This window comes from Amphiura filiformis, chromosome 5 (genome assembly GCF_039555335.1).
Source record: "Amphiura filiformis chromosome 5, Afil_fr2py, whole genome shotgun sequence".
In the NCBI taxonomy this organism is placed as follows: Eukaryota; Metazoa; Echinodermata; class Ophiuroidea; order Amphilepidida; family Amphiuridae; genus Amphiura; species Amphiura filiformis.
The window spans coordinates 49,305,356-49,329,522 of NC_092632.1; the positions used below are offsets into that span (position 1 = coordinate 49,305,356).

Below are 24,167 nucleotides of genomic sequence, written 5' to 3' on the forward strand. Positions count from 1 at the left end.
GCGTTTGGGTGAAGGCTCAATTCAACACTCACTTGATATTCGAGGAATTATATAATTTTTGACCGAAATATCAATTCATCCGATCGATGTTTGACATACTTCACTAAATATATATGAATATATATCACCAGTATTTAGGTCAATTTAAAAGATTAAAATATGTAACTTTAAGGGGGTACTACACCCCTTGATAAATTTGTGACTATCTTTTGCATTTTTCTCAAAAAAATATTAATAACACACTGGTAACAAAATGTTATGTGTACTATTATAGGGGCAAGGAATCCAGTTTCTACACTGGAATTTCAGTGACTCAAGGGTACGTTATTTATAATAAGAAAAGAGGTACCACTAGAATGTACCTCATTTCTTATAATGAACGACTTGTTTTAAATCACTGAAATTTCAGTGAAGTAGGGCCTAATGGGATTTCTTGCCCCTATAATATACATAACTTTTGTTACCAATTATGTGTAGTTATTTTTTGAGAACACTGCAAAATTGGGAACCAGGGGAGAACAGTGCCAGTGCATTGATTGGTCACCTAAATAAGAAATAAATAGATAAATAATTAGTCACAAAATTTGTCAGAGGTGTAGTACCACCTTAAATGATTATTTAATTAATATAGGGCCTACTCGTTGTACATCACAAAATTTCATTTATAAGATCCATGCATTTTTTCCCTTAAATATTGGCACTTCCTTGGTTTCTCGTAGCTCTGCGCTAAATTGTGTTTTAACATTCTGTCAAATTTATCTCATAAAAGTTACACCGAATAAGACTTTTATTATTTCGCCAAGTCTAGCTTGTATTATTTTGAATACTACCGTTCTACTTTCCGTGTCCGTTTAACATTGTTTATAATGTTCAACTACTTTCTGATTTTATTACATTTTTACTCAAAACCTCTGAAAACCTAATTCAAAAATCCTAACTCGAAACTCGAAAATCCTAACTCGAAACTCGAAAATCTTAACTCGAAACTCGAAAATTCTAACTCGAAACTCGAAATTTTTAACTCGTAACTCGAAATTCTTAACTCGAAACTCGAAAAACCTAACTCGAAACTCGAAATTAGTAACTCGAAACTCGAAATTTGTAACTCGAAACTCGAAACTCGAACTCGAAACTCGATACTCGAACTCGAAACTCGAAACTCGATACTCGAAACTCGATACTCGATGAATAGCAACACACAACATTATTAACGAAAAGATAAACAAACAAACATATTAACAATAAAGTTATAAGCAAATCAACAAACTTATTTAATCAAATAAATAAATATAGAAATAAATCAATAATAAAATAATTCATTAAGTGATAAATAAATAAATGATTAATTGATATATAAATAAATAAATAAATAAATAAATAAATCAATAAATAAATAAATAAATAAATAAATTAAATAAATAATAAACAAATGAATAAATAGATAAACAAATAAATAAATAAATAAATAAATAAATAAATAAATAAATAATAATAAAATAATAAACAAATGAATAAATAGATACATAAATATAGGTCTATAAATTAAGTAAATAAATAAGAAAGAAAGAAATGAAGAAACAAATATATAGAAAATTCACTAATGGATAAATAAATAAATCAATAAATAAATATTAAAATAAATAAATATATCAATAAATAAATAAGCAAAAAAGCAAGCAAGCAGCCGTTATCAATTAACTTTTAAAACATTAAATAAAGAAATAAATAGATAAAAATCATAAATTGATAAATAAATACATATAAACAATCAATTAATTGATAAATAAAATAAATAAATAAATAAATAAATAAATAAATAAATAAATAAATAAATAAATAAATAAATAAATAAATAAATAATTAAATAGATAAATGGATAAATAACTAGGCCTAGGCCTAAATACCAAATAAATAAATAAATAAATAAATAAATAAATAAATAAATAAATAAATAAATAAATAAATAAATAAATAAATAAATAAATAAATAATTAAATATATAAATGGATAAATAACTAGGCCTAGGCAAATACCAAACCAATACCAAAATACCTTCGGTACTGCACAAGTTTAAAAAATATTTGATTTCATTTATGGCCTATGCATAATTTTGACTACCTTTATGGCTTGAATAGTAAATACTAAATAGCCTATAAATAGGGAGATAAATATTATTTTTATTTGCGTAAATATAATCCCCCTTACCTCCCATCGACCAGTTGATAGGCCTACCTTCGCTTCGTTTTATTATATAAAATATTATTATTTCATCTTCAATGACGCATTTTATTCCGGGATTTTATTTCGATTATTAATATTATAAATCCAGGCAGGAAGATCCAGGGTTTATCATTTATGCCCGGTAATTATGGTAATAATTGTGGCCGTAGGCTGCTTGTTGTGCTACAACATCAACATCAAACCATGGAAGAAAGAGATCTCTTTCTTCCATGATCAAACTAAATTCCCCGCGAAATGCAGGTAATGTATAGCAACGTTTCGCGATTCGTGCATGACACGGTGATTTATTTATAGACTGCATGCACCTCGCGCTAGACTTGTGAAATGAATCGTACTTGTGCCGTGTGCAAATTTAGGGGAGTAGGTCGAGATTCAGTTTATTGCGTCGGCTACAATGCACTCAAAATGTGAAATGATTCGGCCTTGGCGGAAATTTTAAACTGCATTCCATCACCCGTTTTACACCTTCCGCGAAAACACAGGTAGACAAAAGAAAGATTAAAGATTACAACACAATACAGTTCCCTTCGACAAAACACACAGCTGGTATATTCGCTGTTGAAGTGACATAATAATCGGATTAACTACACGCGGTATCTATGCATTGATGTACTTGCAAACAAAAGGACTATGTATGAATAGATGCGACGGGATTACCTGCGGAATTATCTCCATTATATATATTATTAGCTATTATTCTATTAACCCTCTTCGTCCTTGCATCTTCTCTATGTGTTAGGCGGCTTTTATTTGCACAATTGGACGCTCAAAACACCAGGTTGGTGCTAGCGGCTACCCAAAGATGTCCGACCAAATCCTGACCATGACTTGGCTCGTTGGCAGAGCTCGTTGGATTCGTCTATAGGATCATGTTGTCTTGACTCTAAAGTCAGAGCGCCCGCACAATGTTTTTTGGTGTTTTCTATATCTCTGAAACCTACTGGTTCAGAATCTGGCGGGTGCCACCCCACCGGCCCCTGGCACCATTGAGCATCTTGAAATAAATGACCCCAAAATGACCCCATATGGTCAAAATATCACAATCACAATATTATTCCTTTTGGTAGACAAACAATTTGCAACAACTTTCACGAAAATCGGAACAATTATTTTTGACCCCAATGCAAACTGGAAATGAATCATTGACCTGTTGTGGCACATAACTTCTGAACCAAAGGTCGTATTGAGAAAAAAATTACATATTTGCGATCTTGGGCCTAGATAAATAATTTGATATACTTTGAAGTGATATTTGAAGACTTTCAATTTTTAACCCCTGTATAACACTATGGGGTCATTTTGGGGTCATTTATTTCAAAATGCTCAAGGGTGCCAGCCCAGCAAACACAAAACGTTTTCGACATCATTCGCAAAAGGTTATAAAAGGTTGTCAGAAAACGTTTAAATGTCGGGTTATATAAAGGGTATATTCAGAGTATAAAACGTTTTCATAACCTTAAAAAACATTTTTTGATAATCTACTGCTCAGCAAACAAAAATGTTTTACAGAAAACGTTTAAATGTCGGGTTATATAAAGGGTATAAAAACGTGTTAATAACATTCCAAAAACATTCTTGAAAACTTGATACAAAACATTCTAAACAGAATGTTATTTTGGGGGTTGAAAAAATATTGTGCGAAAAATGTTTGCCCAAAATATTTGCAATAACGTTTTAAAAACGTTTTCATGACCTTTATATAACCCGACATTTAAATGTTATTAAAAGGTTTTGAAAAAAACATTTTAAGAACATTTCTGTGTTCGCTGGCTTCAAATATTTTAACATAGGCCTACTGTTATTTAAGTATTGACAAAATATTTGGCAAAAATGTTTACAAAAATGGTATAAAATAACATTTTTTGAAAACATTTAAAAAATATTGTTGTAGTGTCTTTTCATACAAAACGTTTTAAAACGTTATCATAACCTTTATATAACCCGACATCTTAATGTTATTAAAACGTTTTTACCTAAACCAAAAGCCAAAATATAACTTATTTAAAACGTTTTTAAAACGTTTTTGTGTTTGCTGGGAGGGTGGCATCCGTCAGATTCTGAATTGGTATGTCTCATCAGAGATATAGAAAACACAATAAAACATTGTGCGGACGCTACTTTTAGGGTGGACGAAGTCCATGGGCCTGAGGGTTCAGAGCCCCGAGCACAAAAGCGAAAATTAAATATGGGCTGATAATGGAGAGTAGAGCCGGGTTTAACATTGGGCGGTCAGATGGGCCCGGGTCCAGGGCCCCAAAATTTGGGAATTTGGGGGCCCCAAAATTGCCCTATGCACCTTTCTTTTAACCACAATAACAGCATGTTTTTTGGCCAAAATAGGGCAAAATTGAAAAATTTTCCGCGCTTCGCGCGCATTCAAAGGGGATAATTCATATTGATATGGGGCTAAAATAGTCCGAAATTGATGGTTTTTTTTGCGTGCTTTGCGCGTAAATGTCCTAGTAACATCGGAACAAAATATGTTAGTCCCCCTCTATATTATGATACGTAAACTCACTAACTTGAGTGCACATGCCTTTCTCGGCACCTGAGTTCGGGCTCTCCCAATTTTGGCATGGCCCAGAGCCCCTATATGGTAAATCCCGCCCTGGTTAAAAGGGCCCCGCACTGGTCTTTGTCCATGGGGCCCCTGATGCCTTTGCTACGCCCCTGTATAGGCTATTAACCCCTCCCAACCCACCCGCCCGCCCTTAAAAATGTAAGAAATGCCGTGGAGGGGGTTGCGTGTGATAGCATTGGTAGTGGTATCAGATGCTGTTTACCAAAGATAGCATTGGTAATGGTATCAGATGACGTTTACTGAAGATGTCATTGTGTACAATTTTAGTTAGGAAAAGTTAGAAAATGTGCAAAGCAGGTCCATTATTGAAGCCATTCGTGGACTATGCCTATCGTATTATAGGCCAAATTAATAAGCATAAAGTGTACGGCGTAGAAGCAAAAGCGACCACTTGTTTAGGCCTATGATATACGCAGGGGGTGGGGCATTGGAAATTTTGCTATGGCTATGACTACCTCATAATGGCCATTTTAGCCTAAAAGGCATGAAAGGTGTCAATTTTGCGGGCTTTGTGAAAATTTATTCCATATCTCATCAGCGCCGCTTCAATATAGCCAAAAGTTGCTGGATTTATATACGGTACTTCATGAAAATGTACCAACCGCATCACCCCCCCATCATGTCGAAAAAAATTCTACGGCGGCACCAGGATTTTTTCGGGGTGCCGGGGTGGTGCATGGAGGGCAAAGTAAAATTCGGGGCGGGTCAACAAATTTTGCACGCACAAAATTGCATTAAAAGTGGAAAGTTGTGTAATTTGTGTGTGTGTGTGGTGGGAGCAAACGGGGGAGGGAGAAAAATTATAGGAAGCTGGTGGTCCCCCGTAGTGCTGCCACTGCCACTAGCTGCGATTGATGTCCTTTCCCCAAAATTGCCCTATGCACCTTTCTTTTAACCACAATAACAGCATGTTTTTTGGCCAAAATAGGGCAAAATTGAAAAATTTTCCGCACTCCGCGCGCATTCAAAGAGGAAATTCATATTGATATGGGGCTAAAATAGTCTGAAATTGATTTTTTTTCGTGTGCTTTGCGCATAAATGTCCTATAGTAACATCGGAACAAAATATGTTAGTCCCCCTCTATAATTATGATACGTAAACTCACTAACTTGAGTGCACATGCCTTCCTCGACACCTGAGTTCGGGTTCTCCCAATTTTGGCATGGCCCAGAGCCCCTATATGGTAAATCCCGCCCTGGTTAAAAGGGCCCCGCACTGGTCCTTGTCCATGGGCCCCTGATGCTTTTGCTACGCCCCTGTATAGGCTATTAACCCCTCCCCACCCACCCACTCACCCGCCCTTAAAAATGTAAGAAATGCCGTGGAGGGGGTTGATTGTGATTGGGCGTGTGGGTGGAGGGGTGAGTGCTTCTTGGGAACTGTTTTAGAGCCCCGGTGCAGACAGCATCCGAAGTCCGTCAGGAAACTGGTCAACCTTGATGTACATGCAGTGCAGGAGTATAGGCTAAAATACAAGCGTCAGTTGGACGATGTCTGTGTGAGGGCATGAGCGCCAATCCGGCTTGAAATGTATGTTGGGGGGGGGGGGCACTCTGCCAGTGCTCTTTAGCAAAGTCATATAGTTAATTGAATTTACAACCGTATGACAAAACAGGTTAAAATAGTAACTTTTTGCACAAGATTTGCAATTTAAAGAGAACTCAAGGGAGATGTCTGAAAAACAATTTACATATCAAACATATTTGGATAAATTGTTCCGCTTGGAAAACAATTTAACCGAAGAATAGTTTGTCATATCTTACCTGGGTAACAGGCCAATAAACTTATCCCATTGAATCATGTTCCCAGCAAACACACGACGTTTTACAGAGAAGGTTTAATCGTTGGTATATAAAGCCCAGCAAACACAAAAACGTTTTAAAAACGTTTTAAATAAGTTATATTTTGGCTTTTGGTTTAGGTAAAAACGTTTTAATAATATTAAAATGTCGGGTTATATAAAGGTCATGATAACGTTTTAAAACGTTTTGTATGAAAACACACTACAACAATATGTTTAAATGTTTTCACAAAATGTTATTGTAAACTATTTTTGCAAACATTTTTTGCCAAATATTTTTCAATACTTAAATAACATTATGTTAAAATGTTTGAACCCAGCAAACACAGAAATGTTCTTAAAATGTTTTTTTCAAAACATTTTAATAACATTTAAATGTCGGGTTTTATAAAGGTCATGAAAACGTTTTTAAAACGTTATTGCAAATATTTTGGGCAAACATTTTTCGCTAAATATTTTATCAACCTCAAAACGTTTTTATACCCTTTATATAACCCGACATTTAAACGTTTTCTGTAAAACATTTTTGTGTGCTGAGCAGTAGATTATCAAAAAATGTTTTTTAAGGTTATGAAACCATTTTATACTCTATACCCTTTATATATAACCCGACATTTAAACGTTTTCTGACAACCTTTTATAACCTTTTGCGAATGATGTCGAAAACGTTTTGTGTTTGCTGGGAGGGTATAAAAACGTTTTTATAACATTCATAAAACATTTTTGACATGCCAATTCAAATTTTGAATCTTGTTTCATTGAAATTGAATGTAAATCTAATCAGAATGTGTTAGTGGGAGTATTATATAGAGCACACACTTCAATCGATAATTTCATTACAGACATTGACCCTATTTTAAAGAAGTTAACTTTGGATAAAAAACATATTTATATTATGGGTGATTTTAACATCGATTTACTTATAAAGTAGACAGTGACAGACCTACTCATGATTACCTTGAACTTCTTTACTCCTATTCATTAATACCTACTATTTATAAACCAACAAGAATCACAGAATCAACAGCTACAATTATTGATAATATCATCCTTACAAATAATGACAATATTATCAACTCAACAATTATGATTTCTGACATAAGTGACCACTTTCCAACTACTTTATCAACCAACCTCGAAGTAGAAAATCAAAAGTGTAAAACGAAAGACGTTATATATAAAAGAAATCATAATAATAAGAATATTGATAAATTTAAAACAAAACTATCCGACGTTAAATGGGGTGAAATTCTTGATGCAAATGATGACTATAATAAATTCATTGACACCTTTAATACGCTTTACGACGAATGTATTCCGTTAAAGAAATGTAGGCCTACTGGTAATAGAAGAAAAGAACCAATATCGCCATGGATTACGAAGGGATTGTTAAAAAGTATTAACAAAAAGAATATGTTATATAAACAATACATTCAATCTCCAAACGACAAACAATTTCAAATATTCAAAACATATAAAAACAAGTTGCAAATGCTTATTCGAAAATCAAAACGCAAATACTTCTTTACCAAGTTTGAGCATGCTAAAAAATAATATGAAGCAAACATGGAAAACAATTAATAATATTATTGGACGAGGAAAGAAACAATCTGCACAGAGCAAATTTAAAGCTGAAGATGGCAGTTCTATTACCCATCCTAAAGAAATATCAAATCAGTTCAATAAATAAATAAATAAATAAATAAATAAATAAATCTCTTTTGGGATTTAGAACTTTATTCAAAAGTCTAACTATGAGTAAAAAGTTGTTAAACAAATAAATAAATAAATACATATATAGAACCTGTCAATCAATCTAAGGAAAGAAAGTGATAGAAAGAAATAAAGAAATATATAAATAAAGAAATATAAATACACAACTAAAATGATTACCCAAATTATAAGTAACCATTAAAACAGCACGTGTACCGAATCGAAAACGTATCCACAGCTATCTTAGCCTTATCTTCAGTAGATAGCAATATCAAATTGCCATATGATGCAGTTTTTCAAGCCTTGACAATTTTGCATACCAAAGTTGGATAAGCACTTTATTTATGCTTTATGAATTTACTAAATTGGAGGAAAATATTGGTAAAGGATATTATTTGTGATGCAAATTTCTAGTACATCATCTGATACTGATAATCTCCTTAGGTATGTACTGTGTCACATAAAAAATTACTGAGGTGAAAAAAAAATAACACAGAGAAAAAAAATCACCTTTTCCTCGTTATGATACATCGTTTTAATCGTAGACTTATTATTATTAATTTCCATAATATTTGCCAAAGTTATAAAATAATACTCAGTAAAACTGTCATGACAAGATAGGAAGATGAACCCAGCTTATGTGATGATGTCAGGTGAGTTCTCAAAATATGCCCTTCTGCAAACCAATCAAAGCAACAATGACGTCGGATTGTTTTGGACCTAACCATTTTTTAGTAGGGATAACTTGTTGTTATTAAATTATGTAGAACCCATTTTTATAATCTCTGCTAACTAAATGAATGTATAGAAGCATGTTCTCATTATAAATAAATCTAATGGAAATGATGTTGACTTAAAAAAAAAAATTATCTCAAAAGCACTCATATTAATCTACACGTTTGATGGTATTTCATATATATATCCCTAAGTGAAAGTGTTTACTTGGATTATTCCAATGGTAGCCATTTTAGCCATCTGGGCCGGGTAATGCTGAAACATCCGAAGTATTTGATGACGAACCGATCGAAATTTACGCGAATTGTCGGTTAATTATTACAGATTTCGTCGTATTTTTTGGCCCAGTGTATAGTAAAAATGACCAAGATCATGTGGTAGCGATAAAGGGAAGCTGGGATTGGAAGAAACCAGCGTAATATGGCCAGACCAGCGCCGAGTCATCACGAACTAGACCCTCACCATCCTCGTGTAGCGGTCTCCGATCATCATCAACAGCCTTTGCATCCCAATGTTGGTAATCACACACAGGCATTGCAGGTCGGTAAAATATCAAATTATAACACTTTTGGGGGCTTAAAATGTGGCGACATTAGTATTCATGAAGCATTCAACAACTCAGTAATATAGATTGTGGCATGTTATCGTTGATACTTGAAGATGACTCAATTTATTGCAGCAAATGTCATCAAAACAAACGGGAGATTTCATCTGATTTGACAGTCGATGTGAAATGTCATTTTCACCTGGACTACGTAAATCGACGTAAATTATTGTTGAATCATCACGAATAGAGTGTCATAACATTATATATATTGAAATTTGTAATGAATAATACTGATAATCATTAATCCCATCAATATTTGGTATGTCATTATTTATAAACATGCTTGGATACATACATACATAAAATGTCATGAAAGTGCTTGCATATTTCCCCGGGCCCGGCATAATTTTGTAACATCTAAAAACTGATACATGTAATTTTATGTATCATGTTTTTGTATGTATAATATACTAAATGTATTTGATTTCTTTAGCATAGTAGTGGATGTACAACCTAAGGTGTTGCAATGTTTCAATGTACTTTTTGTCAGACTTCTCTGCTGAGTATTCAAGAGGATAACCACCAAGTACCAAGAAAAATATCAAGTTATGTTTTCAATCTACACCAGCCATAAAAAGAAACTTGTCAGTTATATTCATCCTTGCTGTTCAACAACCTAATAATTTTGGATTATTCTGAAATATTATTAATATTATATACATTGTTAATTGGACTTTGCTTTCTCAATCTCAATTGACACCCTGTGAAAATTGAGCTAGAATTTATCAAGATATGCGCCTCCAAACCCTCAAACCCCAAAATCAAAAGTTGCAATTTTAACGATTCAATTGTGCCTTACACTGTGTGTGTTATTGATTAGCTCGTGGTGCTTGTGTGCAATACAACCATGCGTTCCCATTGTAAATCATTGAAATTGCAACTTTTGATTTTGGGGTTTGAGGGTTTGGAGGCGCATATCTTGATCAATTCTTGTTTGATTTTCACGAACAGGGTGTCAAATAAGAAAGCAAAGTCCATTTAACAAAATGTATATTTCAGAATAATTTAAAATTATCAGGTTATTGAACAGCAAAGATGACTATTATAACTGACAAGTTTCTTTTTGTGCCTGGTGTATACACTGACAATGTTGAAATCATTATGTTCTTGACATGAAAAGGGTATATCACAGTATAAATGTCACTGCTAAAAGTGACCGGTATGCGGTATATGATTGGTATCATTTTTAGCTTTGAAGTAAACTAAAGTAATTTTGTTCAAGAATGTGTGCTCATTATTTTACAGCGCATCACAAATATTCAATGTAGTCAGATATTTTCAATGTGTTTATTTCAATGTCAATGGTCAATGTTTTTTGAACATCGCAACAGCTTGGTACAACCCCTGTTACCGTACTGTCCTATTCGGCAAGGACAACAATTTTGTCATCCTTATCAGTCTGTTTACAAACAGAGATACGAATTAACATGTCTGTTAAGTTGGTGGCAGCAAGGTTTACATGTACAATGAAAAATTACAAGCAAAAGTCCAGTGTCTCTGCAATGACTAAACAGCTGAAGTAGCAGTTTTTGGAAGAAAGAGGGATGGATTCCAGACTCACATTTATACAAATCACTCCATCAGTTAAACCTGGACCAATTAAAGAAAAGCCCTTCATCTAGACAGACACAGAGAAACAAGTCTCCTTTCACCCTCATCAACTATCACTGAGAAAGACTACAGAATGAAATCTTCTCCTTAACTGCATCAACGAGAAGGGCCCTCACTATTACAAACAGAGATACAATGTACAAATTAACATGTCTGTTCATGTGGAGGCACTCAGGCAGCAAGGTTTACAATGAAAAATTACAAGTGAGAGTCCAGTGTCTCTGCAATGACTAAACAGCTGAAGTAGCAGTTTTTGGATTATAAAGAGGATGGCTTCCAGACTCACATTTATACAAATCACTCCATCAGTTCAGGGTAGCGCTAACTTGCGCCATGGGGTCATGGTAGCATTCTTTTAGCTTTTAGGCGCACACAATTACAATGTAGAGGTTGCCAAAGGGTCATTTGAACCCTTTATTTCTATTGTATTGGATCCATAATTTCACAAAATTTGAAATTTTTGCCCCCGTGTTTGAAAACCTAGCGCTACCCCTGCATCAGTTAAACCTGGTCCAATTAAAGAAAAGCCCTTCATCTAGACAGACACAGAGAAACAAGTCTCCTTTCACCCTCATCAACTATACCACCGAGAAAGACTACAGAATGGAATCTTCTCCTTAACTGCATCAACGAGAAGGGCCCTCACTATTACAAACAGAGATACAATGTACAAAATATGTCTGTTAAGGTGGAGGCAGCAAGGTTTACAATGAAAAATTACATTGTCTCTGCAATGACTTTTAAAACAGCTGAAGTACCGGGGTAGCAGTTTTTGGAAGAAAGAGGGATGGCTTCCAGACTCACATTTATATAAATCACACTATCAGTTAATCCTGGACCAATTAAAGAAAATCCCTTCATCAAACAAGTTTGTTTCTCTAGACAGACACAGAGAAACAAACTTGTCTCCTTTCACCCTCATCAACTATTATACCATCGAGAAAGACAACAGAATGGAATCTTCTCCTTAACTGCATTAATGAGAAGGGCCCTCACTTAAATTAAAATATTTTTAAAAAGGTTTACCTTCAAGACTTGAACAGCGCTACGCTTACTAGGGACTCTCATTATGACTAGATATATGTATATGTCCCTTTGTGTAATAGCCTATGGAGGCGATTGCAGAGTATACAACCAGAACCAGAAGATGCATAGATACATGTCATGCATGTGAAATTGTGACAACATTTAGGAATTCATACTTGTTTATGCGCCTGTCAATTGCAGTCCCCGCCCCCCGGGACCCGGGCAATAGCGGGGACCTAGCCGGGACTTAGCCTGGGATGTAACAGCTCATTGGGTCCCCGCACTGCCGGGACATAGCCGGGACTTATACGGGGATGTAATGCATCTCGAGAGGGCGGGATCTACCCAGGGCGTTATAAAAGAGTCATCTCAACTGTGTAGGGTCCTAAGCAGGGGAAACACTGATCTGTTCTAACCATTTACCAGGGGAATCCAGGTTCTTTGATATTATGAATTGAGTCTCGGAATTCATGCACATGTTGTGATCTTTTGGCAGTTGCCCGGGGTTAGGGGCAGGGACTTGCCCGGGATGTACAAGAAAATATTGCCCCACCCCTGCAGGAACTTAGCCGGGACTGTTACAGTTTGTAACAGTTTCCAGAATTACGTCCCCGCCTAAGACCCGCTATCCCCGGGTCTCGGGGCAGGGACTGCAACTGACAGCTGCATTAAACACATGGGCAGCGACACTTGAGCATTCTGTGGGTCGGAGTGTTACCCTAACTTGGCTATTCCTCAACAGGGGTTCAATTTTGAAAATAATAGGCTTACGTCAAGTCGCACATGTATCTGGAAACGTTAAGGCGGGCTGTCAGGTGTGGTATCAAATTGCACTGGGTAAGAGCTTTAAGAAGTTACAGAATTGAGGTGTAATTGCACTCGGAAAAGCGATAGGTGTGCAATGGTGTGTGATTGCCCTTTGGCCCCTTAAAACTAAATCCCTGGCCTCAACCTCCTTTTCACTGGAATAAATGATTGTTGTTGAGTTGAGTTGGAATTTAAAAGTTAATAGAATTTCCACAAAATATAAAAACATATAGGTTTGCAACTATGTCTATGTACAGCATCATTTTGCAGCTGCTGACAATTGGACTCGGATGAATCTTATGGTACGGTACATGACAATCTTTGGCCATCAAATGGAAATTAGATGTTATTTTGTCAGGCAATTCATTTATATAACAAAAAAGGAGCGGTCCTAGGACTGTTCCTTGTGGAACACTCAAAGTTACTTTGATGCATTCAGATGAACTTCCATCCAGGACTACACATTGAAATCTGGAGCTCTGGAAATCTGGAATTGTTTAGCAAAATGATGTGGCACTATGTCAAATACTTTACTGAAGTCCATTATAATTATATCTATTGCCCATGCAAAAAGTCGATGGACTTAGCCAAGTCTTCAACAGTGAGTGCTAATTGAGTTTCGCAGGAACAGCCCTTTCTGAAACCATGCTGATGGTCAGTGAACACTTTCAAAATGGGTGTAAACATGCTCTGCAAATTACATGTAGGAAAAACGCTGTTGGACAAATTCAACAGCAAAAAACCTTTTTATCATGAGCCTCACCGACAAAAGAAATCCCATCAGACACAGTGGACACTCTTACAAAACATGCAAGAGTCCGAGCTTGAGACAGTTGACAGTCACACCTACCTGGTTAACTTCAAATTTCCACCTCCACATTGGTAACATCGCCACATTGGGCACCATAACACACTGATGGTACACAATATGTTCGAGTAGCTTACATGCGATTGCATTCAATAATTCGATGGAGATGAGCGGCCACCCTTCTTAAAATGTGGCGTCGCATTGGCTTCAAGCCAGTCTTTTGGAGATCTCCGCACAATGAAGATGATTCAACTAAGTTGTACAAAATGTACAATAATAATGTTCAATATTCCACTTAACACTGTGTATATACTTTCAGTCATCTGAGAAAAGTTCAAATTGTGAAAATTGAAAAATGTCAACCAGAAAAAACTTGCTTTTGGTTAGATGTTAAAGCCATGTGTGATTTGCCCCACAGCAACGGCCTCATTTGTTTAAAAATGTCTACTTTTTGCACCATTGCAACATGCCATTGGTGTACATAAATGCCCTGTGAAAGACTAAGCCGGAAGTGCTTTAATTCCAGTAAAATTTACCATTTATAATAAAACCGGAGATCTCCGGTTTTATTCTGAGCTCACTGATCGAGTGCTGGATAAACACATACGTGCGTGTACACATTCAATCATTGAATCAGTGATGTACTCTATAAACTGTATGCATATCGCTATTTGTCTTGTTTGCAAATTGTACATCACATCAGCTGCATATAGCTCTGCCAGTAATCATGATAATAATACGATCGGCGAGATTATGATTATACACGCATTGTAAGTGATGTCCGTCTTGACGTTTAAATACATTTTTGTGTAATCTGTGTGCATATCGGAATTCGTCATACTACGTCAAGTTCGTCCTAGCTGTGTAAAACTACGGCAATATTCATGACAATAATATGATCAGCTAGCTGATACACGCATTGTACATAGGTGCTGGAATGAAATAACAGTTTTCTTTGTTTTGCCTTGTTTGTTTGGCTCAAAATGAAAAGGGAACAATGTGATTGGCAGTTTTTAAATAGGAATCTATTCCTTATGGAAATCATACTTTATTGCTGTAACTTCCTCATCGATTGACCTCCAATGACTCTAGGCCTAAATCATCTTACCAGCTGAAGGCTAAAGGTAAGCACCACTGCACCAGATAAAAACGCAATTTAGAAATAAAAAAAATGCACTACGATTTTCCAAGTGAGTTTTGTTCTGGTTGACTTGATTCAAATTACATGTATCACAAATTCACAATATTCCACCTAAGTTATCAATCGGCTGAGTCACCATGGTCATGCCAGTTGATTATCAAGCTAAAGTTTGCAAAACAGGGATTATAAGTTTGATTTGGCTGAATAGAAACATTTGGCCATGTGCAGTATGTTTGATGTGCAAGGCCATAATTTATGAAACGATTGGTGTGATCAGCAATTTTCAAGCAGAGTTGTCATGGTATCCTGCATTTTGATGTGGAGGTACAATTATAACGAGGAGAACATTTGCTATTAAAATTAATGTTTTATAAAATAAATCAATGTGTACTGTATCCTGTTGTCATTTATTTCTTTGTTAAATTGTCAAATTTTAAACATGACTTGAAATTGACAATGTGTAATAACTTAACCCTAACGCCCCAGGGGCTTTTTGGTAACTGGAAGGGAAAGAAGGAAGGAATAAAGAGAGAAAACAAAGAAAGAAGTTGTTTGCTCTGGGTGGGATTCGAACCCGATAGCCCTTGCATGCCAAGCACTAGGTCGGCGACACTTTGCCACAGGTCTTGGGTGGGCATGGCCAGCGAAAACGTGCCCATATATCACTTGGGGCGATTGCTTCATTACGTCACATGGGATGCAGGCACAAACTGGGGCTGTTAGGGTTAATTAAGCCTTTATTGAGTTTCGATAGTGGTCAACTAACCCTAACGCACCAGGGGCATTGTGGCGACGGGAAGGGAAAGAAGGAAGGAATAAAGAGAGAAAACAAAGAAAGAAGTTGTTTGCTCTGGGTGGGATTGAACCCGAGACCCCTCGCATGCCAAGCACTGGTCGGTGACACTTTGCCACGGGTCTTGGCCTGGCCAGCGAAAGCGTGCATGTTTATCACTCAGCCTGGGCAATTGCGTCATCTCGTTACGGGGGATGCACGCACGAACAGTGCATATCAATTAGTATTTTGTAGTACATGGGGCTGTTAGGGTTAATAGATAGTGTCTTGGTATAAGTTGAGATTGAGGAAGTCATTGACTTGACTTGAACAACAGCAATGACTTGATTCAACTTGATTCACATCTACGATACTCTGTTCTTTGATTTGGTCTGGGTGACTTGGTCACATCATATTTTTTTATGCTATGTCAACTCAGAGGCAGTTTGTTTTGTGTGTGAAGAATCAAACCAGCAGTAGTGGAGACTACATGGACAGGGGCACTTAAAAGTTCTTCTGGGGTGCTACATGTAATTAAGGAAGGGCACAACATTTTGTAATTGATTGGTCCTGGCCTGCAATAGCAGGGACTAAGCCAGGACTTATACGGGGATGTAATGCATCTAAATAGGGCTGGTGATCTACCTGGGGCATTATTAAAGAGTATTCTCAAGTCTCAACTGTTCCAGGTTGTATGAGGGTGAAATACTTGCCCTGATCTGTTCTATCGATTTACCTTGGTAATCTTGTTCTTTGATATGATTTGAGTCTGAGAAGTCATGCATGTTTTGTGATCTTTGCAGAGGGTTAGGGATGGGGACTTGGTTGGGGATATACAAGAAAATAGTGGCCCGCCCTGCTGGGACTTGGCTGGGACTGTTACAAATGTAACAATTAGTGTCGGTTTGAATTTAAAATATAAGATCTTCCTAATCTGTGTAACATGCATGCCTCATGTACATGTACCAGTGATGTCTATCATCTATCAATGTTTAAATTATGGTTTTCAATTTTTTTTAAATATTTGTTCTTTTAGAAATGTGATGTCCCATGCCAAAAATCTGCCCGGGGTGATTTTTTCACAGTTTGTTTTGTTTTTTTCCCTCCAGCTCCAAGTGAAATCGCCCCGGTTAAAATGATGCGTGTCAAGGTGGATTGAGGCATTGGCATTGCGGCCAACGCTTTGCGTCAAGATGAGAATTGTGCAACCTGCAAAATTATTTTTTTATTTGAGATATGAATATTGTTGTTTTGTTTGCAAAGTTAAATAGCATGAGTTGACAACTCTTGCTTTAAAGTGAAACCAGGAATACTTGTAAATATGCTGTTCTGGGTCATCTCTCTTCAATTCCATATAAACAAATAAATAGTGACCATGAACAAAGTAGTGGAACAATATTTATTGTCAGGTCCTGGGAAAAACGGAGTGAATTGAAAAACAATACAAAAATCCTTGAGTTCAGGTGCATTTGTTTACGTATAAATTAGGCCAAAAATAAAATGGTTTGCGTGTCCTCCACCGATCGACCCAAAATTGGCCAAAATCAGGGTAGGCCCTTAATTTTTTTTTTTTTAGTTTATAATTTTAATGGTTTTTTATAAATTTTTCTGTGACTAAATTTCATTTGAAAAGCTAAATTTGGCCAACAACATTTGCTTAAGAATAAAAAAATTACCGGTACTGTAAGCTTGTTAGAACATTTATAAGTGTCCATTTCAGCATCAATGTTTGCAATAAACTTTGTATTTTATACCTGTAAGTATGCCGTAGTTCTAATTGAATCTATTTCTATGTGGTGTATCTTGCGTATTGAAGATCTGAAGTGAAGTATTGATTTATCTTTCCACATGACCAATGTTCAATTGACTACAGGCCTATACAGTAGTGTTCATTGCCGAGGCCTTTACAGTAGTGAGTCATTAAAAAAAACCCAGACCGACCGACCCGGGGAAGTGACGGTATGTGCCTGTCAATAGGCCCTCTCTTTTTAAGTCACATACCCCGATGACCCCCTTCTTTTAAAAGTCATACCCGATGACCCCCTTTTTTTAGGTGTGGCTACCAATGATCCCCCTCTTTTAGGTGTAGCTACCCAATGACCACCTTTTTTGTAAAATTGTATCGGCAAAATGCCAGAAAATAATGCAAAAACTTTCAAATTCCCTTATTTTAAGCAAATTTGTATCGGAAATTTGTAACAAGAAATAGAATTTTGCTTCCATTTTTTCAAAATTTCTACCCGATGACCCCTTTTTTGTGAAATTTTATACCCAATGACCCCCTTTTTTCAAAATATTATACCCAATGACCCCCTTTTTCATTTTGTTTGTACCCAATGACCCCTCTTTATTAAAACAACATTTTGTACCGATTGGCCTCTACTTCAGCGATGCTTGTAGGCACATACCGTCACTTCTAAAACTTGATTGCTCCCCCACCCGAGCGACTGACTCAATTCTGAAAAAGTTGTGGAGGACAAGCAAACTATCTTTTTTTTTTTGGCCTTATTGATGATGAGTACTGTATTTGGGCATAGTTTGGTTTTACATGTTGTAATTCCCTTATGATTCAGCCAAGTTGAGACTATCCTACTTTGTAATGCTTACATTATTGGATAATTATGTAATTGTAACATGAATATTAATAACCACAGGGTTATATGCAAACTAATCTTATAGGATGTATAGAGTGCATGGATTGCTACAGGTAAGTGTGGTTTCACACCATATCATTGTATTCAGAGCATTCTGAATAGCTTTTCCCTGTTGTACAGTATGTATACGGTTATAATATTTTATATAAAGGTGCCCTTTGAAATTGTGAAAATTAGAAGGAAAAAAAATGGATGAATTGGCCTTTGAGCTTTTACTTTAACAATAAAAAGAGCGGATTTTTAAATGAGAGGAATTTATAGGGAGGGTTAGATTAACTTAAAAATGTAGGTATATTTACAATTTTGGAGCAAAATGATTTGTATGACGTGGAAAGTACACAATTCCAATTCCGAGCCAGACAAAATGTTGAGGCCTTACATCATTGCGGGATAAAGATGTTTGCATCAGTATGTGAGCCCTTTTTAATAGCCTTATGACGTGACTGGAAAATATTACACTGGTACATGATTCTGAATAATCCAGTTGCCAAGTTGATCAAATAATTTAGTGATTTCTGCTAGTGAAAATTATGCCAATTTCATTGGGTTTTTTTGATTAAGAGAAAGAAAAATCAACATCAAGTTACAATAATCCAATTCAAGACTCCTTCTAATAAAAACAGCCAACAAACTTTCAAAATATGTTTTTGGCACCCTGCTGTTGCTGTATGGTCTGGGAGGTGGAGCCAATGCGTGGAGAGATGTTGGTTTGTCCTGGTATGTCCTAACTGTCCCATCTAGGTGGGCTGTACAATTTCGGGTGTCGGATGGTACTAACAGTGGTCCTATTTTTTGTATTAAAGGCATTTGGGTTTTCAAAATTTTCCTACTGTTTGTCAGGTGGTCAAACCAGGGATATGAAACCCCCACCCTTCTTATCTTCCCTATGCTTTTTAGGTAGACATCCTTTTTATCAAGAATTGAACCCCCACCCTTTTGTGACCAAAGCTTACAACATTGTAGTTGTCAAATTAGGAAGACTGAACATTGTTGCTTTCCACACGGGCACTATCAACGACAACCACTCGTAGTTTACATCTTAACCATGAAATCTTATGGTTAGTAACTTGAAGTTTACTTGTTGATAACTTAACCACGACAGCGTCCATATGGGCACTAACTACAAGCTAATCATCAAATTTTTTGTAACTACGACGTAATCAACAACTTATCATGGACCGTCTGAACGTGCCTTATGATGCCAACTTTTCTATTTGCATAGTTATATATTCACACTTAAGGCTGGCATTTTCGGGCGGGCTCGCAGGTACCCGCTCGAGATTACATTACATTAAATTAAAAAAAAAATTTTTTTTTAAGTTTATTTTTTATTTGTTTTGTAGTGTCCCTGGACCTAGACCTAAATGCTAAGATCGTTCATGGTTGAACCCCCCCCCCCCCAAAAAAAATTTGCACAATGTTTTGTGTTTTTAATTTGAAAATTGATACTTTGTTTTCATGTCATACTCTATTAATGATATCAAAATGCATTCAAATTCAATGCATTTTTTTTTGTTGTTGTTGCAATTTCGGGTAAAAATGTGCCGGGTACCCGGGCACAAAATTACCCGAAAATGCCAGGCCTATTCACACTTCACATACTTGTTACAAGGCATGTACATGTACCAGATTTGTACCCTGCATACATGTACATTTGGTTAAATCAGGTATTGTGACATAAAAAAAAAGCCCAAAATATCTAAAAGACAATCACTTTACAAACAGAGGTGATGCTTGGTCAACAGCTTAAAGGTGGATCTGTATATGTCACAATAAATAATAATATTACTAAAAAGAACAATACCCATTCACTACAAGATGTCCATGTCAATACATGTTAGAGAGGTCACAAAGTACTAGTGCAAATTCCTGAAAGTTTTGAATTATTTTATGATATTTTACAAGTTTATTGCCATTAATGTTCTAATTGGCTTATGAAGTTCAAATTTTTAGTTATGATATTAACCTGGGTTTGAAGTAGTTTACTTATAAACAAAGATGTTATGAACATTTCCTAATTTTACACAGATTGTCCAAAAAAACCTCAGTTTTTATGAGCTTTAAAAGCATACGAAATATGTTAGGATTGCACCAAAGATCTACAAAAAGTCTACAAAAATCAATATTCCTTCCAGAAATTTGTTTTCTATTGAATTTTGGCATGTTTTTTAAAAGGTATGATCCGATTAACAGCCTCACCCCCCATTTTTCTTCATCAAAACTGAGATTTTGGTGTTAGGAAAAAAAGCTCATATTTTTCTCATTACCTCAGTAAAATTTAACTTCAGAGATTTTTTTTCGTTTATGGTGTGAACAAAGAGGTTATGAATTGTGGTAACCACAACCGCAAGTATGTACTATCTTTGGGGCACAACTCAAAATTTGGATACATATTGTTTTAATGGTAGGCCTCAATTAAAGATAGAAGACAGACCATGAACAAATTAGACCACGCCCTTTAAGGGCTGGGGTATGAACGTTTGGACAGTATTTATTTTGGGACATTAGAGCACATCAGACATATCGAATTGCATTCTGAATCTGAAGAATGTCATTCTGATATCAAATAATTTTGATTTTTGAAATTGCAATTTAATACACATTTTATGGCAAATCATTAAAATTGATATTTTTGATATTTAACAGTACTTGAAGTAAACTTTATAAATCTGATGATTTATACTTAAAGTGTATGTAGGTAGGTTGGGATGAAAAGCCGACGATCAATTGAAAATTTTGACCTTTCGTATTGAAGATATGGATTTTTTTTCCCAAAACACCAAAAAAATTAGGTCTTTTGGGAAAAAATCCATATCTTCAATATGAAAGGTCAAAATTTTCAATTGACCGTCAGGCTTTTCCTCCCTGCTACATACACTTTAAGAATATATCATTATATTTATATAATTTACTCGAGGACTGTTATATATCAAAAATTTGAAAAATATCAAATTTTTATAATTTGTCATAAAATTTGTATTATATTGTGATTTTAAAAAATGAAAATTATTTGATATCAGAAAGACATGCTTCAGTATTCAGAATGTAATTCGATAGGTCTGAGGTGGTCTCAAGTCCCACAAAAAATACTGTCGAAACGCAATAAACGCTCATTTTGGATCCCTTAATGGACCGTATAGTTCTTCTAACGTGCCATACACTAATTCTGTGGGAGCATGTCACATTTTTGGCCACACAGAATTTCAGTTCATGAAAACTGGTAGTGTATAGTGAGCCCCGTGCTGCCTCTTCAGAAAATCATGGACTTCCCCCTCCCCATGGATGTTGTTTGATCTTTTCATCACATGATGTTGCCATGTTGAATGAATATTGAATAAGCTTACTTTTTATGTTGATAATTACTGCAGCTTTTGTGTGTGTGTTTGTTGTTATGAAGCCAAAATAATACATGCTAATGTAATTAATGTGGAAGTCTGGGCTCCTCACTTTTAAACTCCAAAAGTTGTATAATTTCACACATTGGATAATGAGAAAAATATTAGCTTTCCACAGTTGCGAAATCTCATTTTGATAAGGGTAATGATTGGGGGCGATGGTTATCAATTAGAACACCCTTTAACATCGTGTAACATCCCTGATGCTGCTGTGGCCATGGGTAACACTGCTACTAGTGCTAACCTAATGCCTAGCCTGCTGATACTTAGGTGATTGAGAAAGGGTTTACATACCGTAAACGTTCACCTAATGGCGCATCTGGGCTCCTTTTCCTTTGCCATGGGATAAATTTCATGTGCAAATAGAGAGCTCCCTCCTTTGAAATCACAACAAGAATTAAGGTTCTGTGCCCTTTTTTGCTGGTGGGAATTTTACGGTATTGCACTTTTAGGTTATGCCTAAAATTCCGCTTATGTCAAGGGAGCCCATAGCGCCATAGGCGAACGTTTACGGTATTCCATGAGAAATTAAAATTTTGGTCCTGGGGTCGGTCAGGTTAGCACCAACCCTACATGCTGCTGCATAACAATCATCCCCATTAGCACAGAGGAAATTGATGTTTGTGTAGTCTTTGTCAAAGACAACTCGCGATTGAGGGGAACGAGCCGTAAGCGCAGCATCTAACACCCATAAATACCATAAGGATGACCACTGCGTATCCATGCATCCCATGTGATATGCACTAATGCAATCACCCAAATTTCTATTCACACGGAATTGCTGGCCAGTTCAGGGAAACCCCTGTGGCTACCTGTCGGTTATTGTTTGCTTGGCACGCAAGGGGTCTGAGGATTGAATCTCGGAGACTAGGACTAAAAAAGGTGCAATAAACTGAATTTTGATGATTCTATGATTTTCCAAATGAGCAAATTGCTGAATGGGCCCTTTATTCAGCAAAATGCTCCCATGTGTCAAACAGTTTGCATCTCATTGCAAGCAAACATGGGGAATACATGTAGGTGTAGTACATGGGGTCTTCATCTCAGAAGGGGTGGGGTAAGAATTTGGTGTATGGCTATAGTAAGAGTTGGGGGCGAGGGGTAGGGGTAGGGGTGTGGCATGAATAGACCTAGGGTGTAGATTGGTCATTCTTAGTCAGTGGGAGTGGTCTAGTTCAGTAGACACATTTTGATTGGACAATCGCAAGATTTCGGTGCCGTTTATCAGGCCGTAGAGCGACCCCACGTCATCATGCGTCTTGATAATGCCTTACACGCTTGTAAAGGTGCTTGGCGTATGTATTGGCGCTGTAATCGTGAGACTAGTGCGAATACGTGACGCGCTAGCAGTACAGCGCAACAGAATACGTGAAGTTGTAAACAAGTTTCGTTCATTTTATAATGAGGGAGTTTTTATGACGGTAAACTTAGTTTTTGCTTTAAAAATTGTTTACAGTTATTAAAATAATATTTAACTGACTAAGAATGAGAATAAACAATAGGAATTTTTATTTTACTATCCTCTACTGCGTGATAGACGGCAGGTAGGTCCAATATTTTTATCGTAGTGGATACCGGCTGCGCCCGGCATCCACTACTCAAAATATTGGACCTGCCTGTCGCCTCATCACACGGTAGAGGATAGGCAAAATAAAAATTCCTATCGCTTATTCTCTAATTGGTACAGTGCTGGGAAGGTAGTGCAGTGGTGTGATAAGGGCAGGAATGGAGAAGGTCATCAGGGGTCATTTGAGGTCAAATTTGTAAAGATTGTTGGTTTTTCATGAAACTTGGTACCTACATTTGAAAAAAAATATGGGAATTTTGTGCAAGGTCATTAGGGGTCAATTGAGGTCAATATAGTAAAGATTGTTCAATTTTCATGAAACTTGAAGTACGGTACCAAGTTCTCTTGAAAGTATGAAAATTGTTTTAAGCTCATCAGGGGTCATCTGAAGTCAAAATTGTTTTATTAGTTTTAATTTCCAGAAAATTGTAATTAATCATGCACTTTCCCCATTTTTGCAATAATGCTTTAGTTGTCAAAGTTCATCGCATAAGCAGGTGGTTGTGACAGACTTGTGGGTTGAGAACTGAATGTTTATTATAACATTCAGGGGCATTCCCAGAAACCTTCAACCGGGAGGGCATGGGGGTTGTTGAGTGGCTAAACTGCTTTAAAATAAGCCGATTTGTCATGTTTTGGGCATAAATGGTGGTGGTGGTGGGGGCACACATGGTATTGGATGCCCACACAAGATGCCAGTACTTTTT

At 36.2% G+C, this 24,167-nt stretch overlaps 1 protein-coding gene across 2 annotated transcripts in view; it reads left to right on the plus strand.

Moving 5' to 3' along the window:
• The first annotated feature begins 9,307 nt into the window (after nt 1-9,307).
• LOC140153302 (voltage-dependent L-type calcium channel subunit beta-1-like) overlaps nt 9,308-24,167 on the plus strand; it is a 127,721-nt gene continuing 112,861 nt past the window's right edge. For both annotated transcript variants that reach the window (XM_072176021.1, XM_072176023.1), the window contains exon 1: nt 9,308-9,612. In XM_072176021.1, the coding sequence (XP_072032122.1) occupies nt 9,493-9,612 (120 nt within the window). In that variant the 5' untranslated portion in view covers nt 9,308-9,492. The remainder of the gene's footprint in view (nt 9,613-24,167) is intronic.